This window comes from Hypomesus transpacificus, unplaced genomic scaffold (genome assembly GCF_021917145.1).
Source record: "Hypomesus transpacificus isolate Combined female unplaced genomic scaffold, fHypTra1 scaffold_105, whole genome shotgun sequence".
Taxonomy (NCBI): domain Eukaryota; kingdom Metazoa; phylum Chordata; class Actinopteri; order Osmeriformes; family Osmeridae; genus Hypomesus; species Hypomesus transpacificus.
The window spans coordinates 647578-660833 of NW_025813697.1; the positions used below are offsets into that span (position 1 = coordinate 647578).

Here is a 13256-nt window from a genome sequence, read left to right on the forward strand (position 1 = left end):
TTTTGATAAAACCGGAAATAGCGGAAAATCTATATAACCGGAAATTGATGTTGAACTCGGCTTGATCAAGGGAATCCAATGGTACCTCATTTTTGAAAATCCGTCCAACTTTGACCCATTGATGGCGCTAGAGTGGTCTAAATGGGAGACATGAAACTTGGTGTAGGTATAGAAGGAACTGTCCTTAATGAGTGTGCCAAATTTCACAAAAAGTTACCATATGGTTCTAGGGGCTGCCATTGACTTCCATGGTACAAGAAGAAAAACACTAACAATAACAATAGGTTTCCTCTTTACGGAGGAATCCTAATAATAAGAATACTAACAAAAACAATAGGTTTTCTCCTACCGGAGGAACCCTAAATATATATGTGAGAGAACAATGGTTGTGCTCGCCGAAGGCGTGAGCACACCCAATAATAAGAAGAATACGTAGAAACACTTAAGGTGGCTTTGCCACTTCGCGGCTTGGCCACTAACAATAGGTTTCCTCCTGATGGAGGAATCCTAAAAAGGTAGATACACTTAAGTGGCTCCACAGCTTTGCTGCTTGGCCACCAATAATAGTTAAGAGATGGCCTTTTTCAGTACATCTGTATGCAGACCACCTCCACTTTCAATATATGGTATGTGAGGTCATAAACAATTAAAAGGGAGTGTGCATGTGTGAGAGGGAGAGGTAAAGGCAAAGTCCAGGTGCTGTAAAAAGGCAAGTTCTGAGATCTGAAGGTGACGGTTGTTTCATAGATACAGGCCACATCTCTTTCCATTCTCTCTTTCACATCGGGTAAGTTCTGCTACCAACAAATATCTGATGAATTGTCTATACAGAATATTTTGTGGTAGTTGTGTACCACCTTAACCAAGAGCAGCCAAAGTATTTACAAACAAAACTGGGGAGTTATGTTGAATGTTCAGAATCAGCCATACAGAGTTTGTGTTTTCCATGGAGTTAAATCGGGAAAGGAGTTCTGAACAATTATGCAAATATTGTGGTAAAAATTATATTCTTTAAATGCACTTTGTCATAAACAACGTTTTCGAATATAAACTGTTCATATGATTATTGTACAGAAGAGGCCACAGAGACAAGATACACATTCATCTAGGGAACTAGGATGTGGCTCCAGGGGCAGTGCCTGGAAAACAGAATTTGTGCTAAGCTTCATAAATTCTGTGCTTCCTTTTGTTTCATGTGCTTAGTACCTGGCATTCTATTGTGCTAGAATGAATGCTAAAAATGTTATATACTAACTACTGTCAGTCTGAGATTCTATCAACAATCATAACACAAAAATTATTGAATTCTATCTCAACCCAAGGTAACACTCTTTGAACTGGCCTGAGGCCATTGATAAGTTGAGTCATATTGTTAGCCAATGCATTGGAAGGGTTGTCAGTCCACCAGCCACTTGGAGTTTACCCTCACCAACTTTTATCTCAGTTTAATTTAACAACACTGAGTGTGGTGATGACTATGTGTTGTAATTTTCTCATCAGATCTCTAAACAAAAGTAAAAGGGAGGGAATGAAGTCACTGATAGGGATGTTATTGCTTTATGACAAACAAACAAAAGGCCCTTTGTGACAATGCAAAACCAGCCTAAGCTCCAAGTAAACACAATATTCCAAATAGACAGACCGACATCCCCTCATTCCTCTAGAATTTGAATACTAAATGTAGAAGCTGTATGAAATGTTGCATATAATGTTCTTGGCACAATGAATCAAGGAAACTGAAAAGAGAGATAGTTTGGTTAGTTTAGTTTATCTCACACAGCAGACACATTCTTGTAAATTGCTAATTGCCTAATGGTACTATAACAGTGTTCAGCAAATATTATCTTATTCAACATCTATATTATTGTCTTTTGTTAAATGTTTTGTAGTAAAGTGCAATTAGATACCCAATTACATACTCAATAGCCAATTAGAAAAGCATTAAGCAGAATTTTCTGTGGTTTTGAACAGCTGTTTATTTTACTCAGGACAGGGCATTTGGTTGATTGACAAACACAATGTCAATTATTTCAACAATGGCTGATGTTTGGGCTGGTAACTTATGGAAGCAGCTGGCAAATGTACGTCAAAAAAGCAAAGCAAACCGAGAATAATGTCTTCACAGCCCACGGATAATAAATTGTCAACTTAGCACAGTTTATCAGCAACCATTAAGATATCAGTATGCTGTTGCAACAGCACCTCTTGTATGCGATAGAACAGCAGTACATTATTTGCAGATGCTTTAATATAAGTAAACATATTGTGTCCAATACCAGTCCAAGCAAAATGCTTGATGTCAGCAGTCACAGTATGAATTAGTTATCTCTTCAACTGTACTCAATAAGCATAAACATGTCAAACCTTGCATTTTATTGAGGGTGTGTTGAGTACAATATGCATATTCTTTCCTTTTGAAATGTCATAAATGTTGATGCAACACTGGATAAGCTTAATGTTGAGAACCAACATGTTGGACTGTTTTTAATATTCATTTCGAAAAGGGAAGCTCCTCCTTAGTTCTGCATTACAGAAGCCACTGTTTAAGATTGGTTGTGGTCTACGTGGTTTTAAGCCTAGTTCCTGTTTCACAGGCAGAAACAGGTTTGCTTGTTATTTTGGGGGATACAAGTATGCTGTTTCTGTCAAGACTCAACCCATCACTTGTGGTGTAAGCACAAAGAGAAAAGGGCCTACCTTTCACAACAGGTTATGAAGCTAATTTAGGAAACATTTTAATGTAGCTTTAATTAATGAAAGTCCTTTCAATGAATGATGTATAGTACTCTACATGATTCCTTTATGGAATTTCTGGAAAAAGTATTTTTTTAAAAGCCTAATGGTTTTGATGCCACCTTATATAGCTGTTGTACAATATAATCAACATGGAAAAATATTATGGACAAGACACTGCCTAATATATGCAATTATTAAAAACATTATTAAGTCATGGATGTATTTCTCTTTACCTGTTAGGGAATTTCCAATTTCACCGGGCAACATGCCAGAGATTCAAGTCAAAACCCCCGTTAAGAAAGTCCTAAATAAAACCACACCTGGGTTGCAGATATGGAGAATAGAAGTAAGTGAATTATTTCGTTTTGCATGGTTATACTGAATGGTAACAAAACCTGAAAGAAAGATGATATTTCTCTAAACATTGTAATATTCTGTCTCTTTCTATTAAAAAGCTATGCAAGATCAAATATTATATTATTTTTTGAGCGTGCATTTATTACTGTTTGTTTTGGTTGAGTGTTGCTGTTCTTTGTGTACCACATATGATTCTTTTTTATTGACCTGTTGGTTAGAACATGGAGGTGGTTCCCTTCCCTTCAAAAGCATATGGGCAATTTTTTGAAGGAGACAGCTATATCATCCTATATGTAAGTATTTCTCCTTATCCTCTGTGTCTCCCTACTATAAATACATAAAACCTGAAAAGGAAATTCATTTCAAGCATTTCTATTTAATTGCTACTGTCCATATCCTAACAATATTGCCTAAAACAATTATGTTTGCATCATCCTGTAGACTACTCAGGTACACAGCTCTTTCACCTACGACATCCACTTTTGGTTGGGGAAGTCCACCTCTCAAGATGAGCAGGGGGCGGCAGCCATCTACACCACCCTGATGGATGACCATCTGGGGGGAGTGGCTGTACAACATCGTGAGATGCAAGGCTACGAGAGTGACACTTTCCGAGGATACTTCAAACAGGGCATTGTGTAAGTATAGACCGCACCCACATCCACAGAGATTATGGTGTAAGCATAAATTACACCCACACAAAATGCTAAAATGATTGTATCACACCACTCACACCCACACACTCAGACACCATGTGCCAACCTCTTGCTTTTCAGGGCCCGATTTCGAATGAATGCCTAAAATGACGTGGAAAGTGAAATGACAAGTTACAAAAGATAATTATAAGAGGTCATCAAAGTGTCCCCTCAAGATTTTGCCAGATATCTCCATAACATATCTAAAAGTGCCCAAATTGGCCTAGGGGTTCAGATTGGTTACATAAGTGTTAACAACTGTGATAATGTTATACAAACCCATATTACAGCAGACATTCCTGTAACACTGACCTGATGGGAAAACTAGAACATGCATTTCCTGCTGAAAATGCGTTGGAATGCTGAAATCTGAAATTATTTTTTTTTAATGGCTGAAAATACAGAAATGAGAAAATAAATGCAAGCTGAAATTAACTAAAAACATTTGAGACTCACTCTAAAGAGGCAGTGTGGTAGCTGAACTGCATCATCTAACAAAGCTAAGTGCTTAAATACAATGCGGGAGAATAAGTTTGAACGTTGTGAAGCAATCGAAGAAAAAGTTAAATTTCAACAGGCAGTGTGGAAGCTGAACTGCATCATCTAACAAAGCTAAGAGCTTAAATAGCCTACAATGCGGGAGAGGCTGAACTGTTAAACAGAAGAAGAAGTAGGCTAGCTAGTCGTAACAAGAATATAATAGTTAACAGCTGAGATTATAGTTGGGACAGTAATATCAGTAGCAGATGTAGCCTATCATTGAGTGCGTTTACTCGGCTTTCCTAGTAGGATTCAATGTGTTGATTGAATGAAACATACAACATACAGGAAGACACGGCGACACTTTTTTGCAGGATGATGGTGCAAGTTTTGTCCTTGCAGCATACAACGATTTATAAAAAGAATCATGTAGACGTGTTTGAGTAATCGCATAACTAATTACACATGTAAACGGAGTAATAGTATTATTGGGATAAACCGACAATGGCTATCGGGTTTCTCATGGTCAAGTGAACGCACTCAGTGGCGTAGTAGAACAAAACAGTACCATTAGCATAGTAGTTAGTAAAAGAGATATTAGCAGCATCTGCAGAATTTGTAGTTGTAGTGTGGCATAAGATATGGCAGTATCAGTAGTTCAATCAGGAGAGACCTGGATAAGTGAAAGATATTTATTACAGAATAGTAAATGTACTACAATGTTTGGAGCTTGGATCCCGCGGGGAATTATATAAATCAACGGGCGCCTGCCCAACGCCCGAAGAAGAATCCCCAGCGGAGTCCAGACACTGGTGGCGGTGGCACAGCCGACGACCAATCGAGCCGAAGATGGAGACAGGAACCGGGTGGCGACGGGGAGGTGGAGGGTCGCGCACTTGACAGCATGAACGAACTACACAGGGAGAGAATCGTATTTAAAGGCACGGATCATATGACGTCATGTAATGTAGGCTGGAGCGCTAATCAACCTGAACCCCAGTGAACGCCCGACCCGGGAACGGGGGAAGGTAGGGCGTTCTTAGGGGGGGGAGTGAGTAGTGTAAACTACGATTGAGCCCGAGTGCAGAGATCGGTCTTGCCTGACTGAACTTGCGCTATGCTTCATTTGTGTTGTGGTGCTCTTAGTCTTTTAATGAGACGAGTTGACTGAATAGCTTGTCTTGTGTATCCACTAATCAGCTAATACCAATCACCTGTGTAAGAGACTGGCGCGTGTTTGTGTGGTTGCCACGGGGCAGAGAATACCAGAAATTTAGCTAGAATCCACACTTCAAACAAGTTAACCTAGAAGCAAAACTAAACGTCCAATCCGGAAAATAAAGATATTTTCCGAGACCCTAGACTCTGCCGAAACCAGACATGTCCTTTATATGTCTGTGCGGTCAGAAATACGACTCTACCGGCAGTTTCTAAATACGGTTGTTTTTGCCTTTTCTGACGAGTTTGTCACCAGATTTGCATTGGACTCTATGGGGCGAGAGTTGGACTTTGTCTCGCTTTCGTGGGGCTCTGAACAAATGTGTAAATCTTTTGGATTCCACAGACAACTGTCTACGACCAGCACAAAATTAGCTTTCTATTGATCCAAAAACGAAGCAAGAAGAGCGAAAATTGTGGCAATGCTGGCAAACTAGAAATATGTTTTCAACGACATCTGAAGCTACCCTCCACTCTAAGCGATTCAGTCTGCACGCTAGGCTTTCTCGTACACACGCATGTAAATATCAGAAACGGTTTGAAAAAGTCATGAAACATAATCAGTGATATTTTAAAAAGTTGAATAAATATCAAAAAGCTGAATAAAAAAAAAATGTTTAGGGTTTTGTCAACATTTTAAAGTTTAAATGGTGGCTGTAGCTGAAGAATTGAGGAAGAAGAAGGATTTAGAGGTTTAAGAGGATTGAGAGGATTAAAAAAAAATAAAAAATGGAAAACCATGTAAAAAATTTGATGAATATTGATTTATATTAATTCAAGCATAAGAGGTACAAAGCTGAAAAGTCATAGCGCCCATGGCCTGAAACTGCTGAATTTTAGTGGAACGGTTTTAATAGCTGAAGATTTGAAGGCGCTGAAAGGTGTCGCGTAAGAAATAGAATAATAATATGAAGAAGTTGAATAAAGATTCAAAGAACAATATTTGGAATGCTGCTTCAGCATTCCAACAAATATGAAGAAGTTGAATAAAGATTCAAAGAACAATACTTGGAATGCTGAAGCAGCATTCCAACAATAAAGATTCAAAGAACAATACTTGGAATGTTTATTAAATAACGTTCATTTTTGGTGCGTGCGTTTATTCAAGGGCGGTGTTTATTTGAGGGCGGCGTTTAATTTTAGAGAGAGATTTCGTGAATTGTAGCTGCAGTGCAGCCATAGACATACTCGTTGCTGGCATTGTGACAAATGAATCATGCAGCTAAAACGCAGGTTTCATTTACGACCGCTGACCTCCTTGTCTATTCTTTGTTTGTCTATGAGTGCGGCAACTCCCTTTCTCATTGGCTATCAATTAGGTGTGCGTTGGTAGTACAACTTTCTCAAGTGTTCTACATTGTGTAGCAATCTGAAGCAGCATGCCTAAACGTTCATACACGTTAGCTTTCAAACAGAAAGCTGTGCAGAAAGTTATGTACATGTGTAATAAGATACTCCTTTATTTGTCCCGCATATAATAAATACTGGGATTGAATTTAACCAATTAAATAACCGTTTTCAGATGTTTAGGGTGCAGCGTTTATTCCACAACGTTCATTTTTGGTGAGCGTTTATTCGAGGGCGGCGTTTATTCGAAGAAATACGGTAGACAAAACATTTATTGGTTAATAGTTTACATTTAAAAACAATGTAGTTGAATGTTTTTAAATGTTTTATCAATAAAGTTAAGGTCTATAATAAAGGACCTGAACGTACATATCATTCATGTCAATCATGGCGTGTCATAGGGCTGGGCGATATGGGTAAAAAATTATCGATAGATATTTATATTTACATTCGATAACGACAATCAAACGATAGACCACAGATCTGTAGTAGTAGCCAAATAAGTCTCCTCCTCAACATTTTCCCTACACTCGGCATAAAGTTTAGGCAGAGCGGTGTGAGAAAAAAAATTGCGGCCAGGGGGCACGTACCTGGGGTCACTTAAGCTTTTTAAAACCTTGCTTTTTATCAATAGCCTACCCATCAATACCTTGGCGCAAACTCACACTTTCTGCATGTTCCAATGACTGATTTTGCTTCAGGTGGTAAAAAAGGTTTCTTATATATTAGTATTATAATTGGACCAAAACGCTGTTCTCATGTCCAGAGACGTTCTAAGAAATCCACAAAAAACGATTTACAGACCTAGCAAGCGGTTGCCTTGGAGATGTTGACAACATGGCGTCTGCTCCAGATTCGTCGTGTTTGATTTGGGATTTTCCTACGTGTTGTTATATTATATAAAAAAACAAATATGGACTTTCGACAGATCTACCAACACCTTTGTAAGCAGAGATTTGTTAAAACGTTTGTTAACCGAGACCGTAGGTTGAGGTCAACAAGAAGTCCACATTTGCAGTTTGTCGTATTACCAGACTTGGTAGCCACCTGTTTGTTTACTACACCAATTTGCACCGAACATTACTCTGCTCTTTGTCGGATTTCAAAAAGCCAAACAACTTCCAAATAACTGAAGAAGACAAACCCTTTTTATCAATAATTTCTTAATTGGAAGTTGCTCCCTCGCCATGGCTATCGCTGCCACTGTTTTCGGCAATAAGACTAATTTTCCGCGGTTAACATTAGCTACTCCACTCGAGGAGCTCACTATATTTTAGTGAGCGTAGGCTACCATTTCTCCGCAACTTCCTCCTGCATCACAGAAATTTAATGGACTGCTGTTCCTAATTATTCTCTATCGACATTATAGATATTATTGAAAATGAATTAATGTTACAATATCTTTATCGAGGGAAGTCATTACTTCGATAGTTATTTTTATCGATTTATCGCCCAGCCCTAGCGTGTCATTTTATTTGATAAGTTGATGGATGAGGGAGCTGTCACAGTATGCAGTTTTTCAGGGTGAGGTCACTTGGCTATGAACATTGCATTTTGCTAGAGTGCATAATTTTGATCCATGTTCTACCTTTCGGGTTGCTTAAGAAGAGCATACAATCACAATATTCTCAACTACTTGAATCTTGAATTTGTCCAATTACAGGAACTAGAATTGTCCTTTATGGAACTGCTTTATCCCCAAATGATTTGTCAATTTAATTCAAGACAGGTTTGGAACATAAATCCCAGAATTCTTTGCAGGCTTTATGGAACAGGCCTCTGTTGACACACCAAACATATTGGCAAGAACCTATTGCTTCTCAGGGCACGTCCCTCTGGTGGGATTTTTGAAAATTACATGATATGAAAAAAAAAAAAAGTTTAACCTGTCCTGCTGACAACCACGTTCAATCCAATCGAGTTTCAAACAAGCCATGCATGGTCATATTAGGTCTAGGTTACAATCTAGGAGCAGAGATGTCAGGATCTGTTGAAAAACTGAACTAGTGTCTCGTACAAAATACTTTAGTGCACAGGCACGTTGTTTAGACCTCTCTGCACTGGCCAATTATGACTCGCTCAACGTAGGGTGGCATAAGGAAGTAGCAGACACAGTGAAAATACAAAGAAGCCTCAGTAAACATAAAACATAATACAGTCAATCAAAACTAAATAGCAGCAAAAACAATAAGTAAAGATAAATAATCAAAGATTGACAAATAAAAATAAACATTAACACCTAAATACTTTTGTACACGGTTACACAGTTGAACCTTTCGTTGTTAACATTCAGGGCTTAGCCCAAACCTACCATAGGACTTGGCTTAGTTTGGCCTCAGCTAGAGACATCAACAGAGAATGCGTGCAGTGCGTTTGACTTAGTTACATTTCTTTAAAAGCTGCATTCTTATCTTTACTCCTCTTTTCAAAAAATACCCAGTTGTTTTTGCATACATTTTACATTTCTCCTTTAGTCTCTTTCCGCTGACTCTCTTCCCACTTTCACTGACTAGTGTCACTCAGAGCCAGGGGCAGGGCGTCCCATTGGGCAAGTCGGGCAGTTGCCCGGGGCCTCGTCGTATAGTATTTTTTTTATTTTTATAATTTTAATAAATCACTTGTCTTTGAAAACGAATGACAATTCAAATCAAGCATGAAAACACAATTCTTTATATTCTTTATAGCTAAATTGTATCTTAAATCCTGCATTGAACATATGATTCAAGTCATGATGTTTGAATTTGTCGTGTGGTGGAGTGTGTATAATAGAGTGGATCTATGATTGAACGGGGGCTTATTACTTGAAAGAGGAATTATTTACTGTGTCGTAATTTTGTAGACATAACAATGGATTCTGCCACTAAATGAGTGACTTGGCTTTGTTTCTGGACATACTATCCACAACCGAAGTGTGTTACACAATGCTGTAAGATCGCCTATCCCGTGCATTGCGCTTGGTACTCAGAGTGCCCAAGCTGAAAAGCTACTAAGTTAAGGGCATTAGTTTAGTTAAATAAGCGTTGTTTGGAGTTATGTTGTGTTTGTTCTGTTTTGATATGTGTAATGCTATGGTCTATAGTTTAAATAATTTGAGTGTTCACCTAGATTGCGAATGTTGTTTAGTTAGATATGTATCCAAGCTGTCCACCACGTGAGTGCGTCTGGGCAGGCGCAACGGTAACGTTCTTAGCTTAGAAGTGCAGCTTATACTCCACTTCACATACACACAGGGTTCTTTCTGGGGGTTTGCGGCATTTGGGGGGCCTCAAAAATGTTCTTTGCCCAGGGCCTCCAATTAGCTAAATCCACCCCTGCTCAGCGCGGACCATCAGACCCACACCCCCCCCCCCGACAGAGTTAGTTAGAGCTAGAACTGTTCACTGACAAGCTAGAGATACTGCATTTTTTTTGACAGACTGTTAAAGCATGTTACAAAAACTCACACGTCACACATTTTTTGTCTAGATATGACAATTATATTCAGGGCTACACTCAAGAGGTTCAGGGCTGAAGGTCATGAAGGTTTTTCCACCATTTAGTATTTTCTGAGAAACCTACCTGAAAAACTACTCCTAGGCCGTTGCTCCCATTTTCATGAAAATTGTATTAGATCATCTTCAGACTATGCCGACAAAAAATCATCAAAATTGCATTGATAAGTGAAACCATTCACGAATAATGCGCAAACGATTTTGACAAAAAAAGCCCACCAAAGCGGACGTGAGGCCATAACTCTGCAACTGTTTACCATATGGAGACAAAACTTTGGAAATGTCATCACAAGCATGATTTGAGGGTAGTTGCACAGTTTCGGCACAGCGCCACCCACTGGTCAGGTAATACAAAAAAATCTTCTGAACAGTTTTGTCATAAATCACAAGATTGGTCCCTTATTCTACGTGGCATACCAAGTTGAAATATATCACATTGACTGCTGTCCGCCATTTTGGGCGTCTGCCATTTGGAATTTTCACGAAACCTACTTTTTTGAACTTTTAATGAAAATGAAATCAAATCATCTTCAGACCACAATCACCTTGATATGTCAAAATATGACGGAATTACAGCTGTTTATACGCTTGCCACAGGTGAAACGGCTTATCTTTTTTCATACAGTAACTGAACACAGTAATTCCCAGCACTGAGAATAGCTCACTGGGATAAGACGGACTCCTTTGAAGTGAAGGTCATACATTTACATTTATCTTTAAGCATTTAGCTTTTTTATCCAAAGCGACTTCCAAGAGAGATTGTTACAAAAGTGCACAGGTCACTGATCATAACGAGATAGCCCCAAACATTGCGGGTAGCCAAACATGTAGCATACATTGTGAAACCAAATAAGTCCCAAAGGGAAGAACAATAAGAGCATGTAGTTAGACAAGTTACAATTAAACAGCACAAACCTCAAAAGTGCAAGAGTGACAATAATGTTCATTCTCAGGGGATTTATACTCAAGAACAGTCAGATTTATTGTGCTTTTTAGATACTAATGCTGCTACATCTAGCCAGCGCATCAGATTTCTTGCATCATAACTTCTGAACAGTTTGACCAAAAATCACAAGATTGGACTTTTCTGATTCTTTGTGGCATACCAAGTCATAAAATAGAACACTTTCCCACGTTGGCCATTTTGGGCGTCGGCCATTTTGAATGTTGTCCTAAAATGCTATATTTACTGAACGCTTTGGCTTATCATTACAAAACTCGGTATACGTCTTTTGCACAATGCCATGAAAGTAATCAAAACGTTTCGGGGTAGCGCCACCGTGTTGCCAAAAAGTATAATGCAATTTTTTAAAAGCAAACATTTTTTATTAGTTTTGCTTTGCTTCTTAAGCTACTGCATTTCCATATTTTGTGCTGCTTGCTACTATATTGGTACATGTATTCATACTGAACTGTCACGATTCAGTGCATGCTGTCAGATAAAGAATACATGTGATACATACAGTACATATTTCATGCCTTCACACAGGGTGTGTGAAGGGGGTTCAATTGTTTTTGTGTTAATCTGTAGAAGCGCCGAGCACTGGTCATTTGACCACAGTGAAGAGAAAATATATATCTTCGCAATCACTTAATTTCCAGGACCCTGATGTCTTCACTTTTCCTATATGTGTGTTTTACCAGTATTTATTTGACACACGGAAACAATTGTTCAAAGCTACTTTTCTCCTGGTTCTGTTAAATAGCCGCCAGCTGCACATTCAGAATTTTCTTTCCTTGCCTTTCAACACTGCGATTTGGCATTTCTATCAGCAGATATTGGAAGGGCTCCCTTGCACAATTGTCATTCAGAAAAAGGTTATAGCCTAAATGATTAGGTATAGCAAAATATGTAGTTTATATAGCCTAAAATGTTAAGCAAAATGATGACAGAAATTTAATTGAATCCCATTAAGTGCATTTGCTTCACTACATAGCCATTTGTGTGCAGACAGGTAAGCGCAATTCTTATCTTTTGTCATTAGCGGCAACAATAATTTTATTTCTGAAATATCGAGAGATGTAAACGAGTCAAGTGAGTTACAATCTTAAACCCCGCTGCAATTTATGCCCATATTCTGTACAAAAACATGCACAAACATTAAAAGAAGCCAATCTAAATGTATTCTTGAGGTGGCGAAAGAGCTGTGTAAGCACCAGAATGGAATTCTTGGAATGTTGACGGTATCTAGACTTGGGTGGAATAAGTTAAAGGGAATTTGAGGGACCAAATCCATGTATTCACTACGTGATCGATCATTAGAAAGGGGGATGGGATATTGCACCTTTCAAACAGCCTATGTAAAGGGAAAAACAAATGCCATATATGTAAGCCTATATGTGCAAACGAGATTTGCATTTGATAAATCAAGTAGGCGGCCTATTTACTTGGTCTACAACTATAATGACACATACTAGACAGTGAACATTAAACTCACCGGCCATTTTATTAGGTACACCTCTTCAATTGCTTGTTAACACAAATAGCTAATCAGACAATCACATGGCAGCAACTCAATGCATGTAGACATGTTCAAGAGAACTTGCTGAAGTTCAAACCGAGCATCAGAATGGGGAAGAAAGGGGATTTATGTGACTTTGAACGTGGTATGGTTGTTGGTGCCAGACGGGCTGGTCTGAGTATTTCGGAAACTGCTGATCTACTGGAATTTTCACGCACAACCATATCTAGGGTTTACAGAGAATGGGCCGAGCAGAAGACCACACCGGGTGCCACTCCTGTCAACTAAGAACAGGAAACTGAGGCTACAATTCGCAACGGAAGATTAGAAAAACATTGCCTGGTCTGATGAGTCTCAATTTCAGCTGCGAGATGGTAGGGTCAGAATTTGACGTAAACAACATGAAAGCATGAATTCATCCTGCCTTGTATCAACAGTTCAGGTTGGTGGTGGTGTTGTAATGGTGTGGG

General features: G+C 38.8%; 1 protein-coding gene across 3 annotated transcripts in view; it reads left to right on the forward strand.

Moving 5' to 3' along the window:
* Positions 1-13256, forward strand: part of vil1 (villin 1) — a 152154-nt gene that overhangs the window by 18949 nt on the left and 119949 nt on the right. Inside the window, exons 1-4 of one of the 3 annotated variants that reach the window (XM_047050220.1) lie at positions 731-787; positions 2977-3082; positions 3312-3386; positions 3535-3731. In XM_047050220.1, coding sequence (XP_046906176.1) covers positions 3002-3082; positions 3312-3386; positions 3535-3731 — 353 coding nt within the window. In that variant the 5' untranslated portion in view covers positions 731-787; positions 2977-3001. Of the gene's footprint in view, positions 1-730; positions 788-1962; positions 3083-3311; positions 3387-3534; positions 3732-13256 lie in introns of those variants that run through there. The other 2 variants (XM_047050221.1, XM_047050219.1) reach the window with 2 other exon arrangements.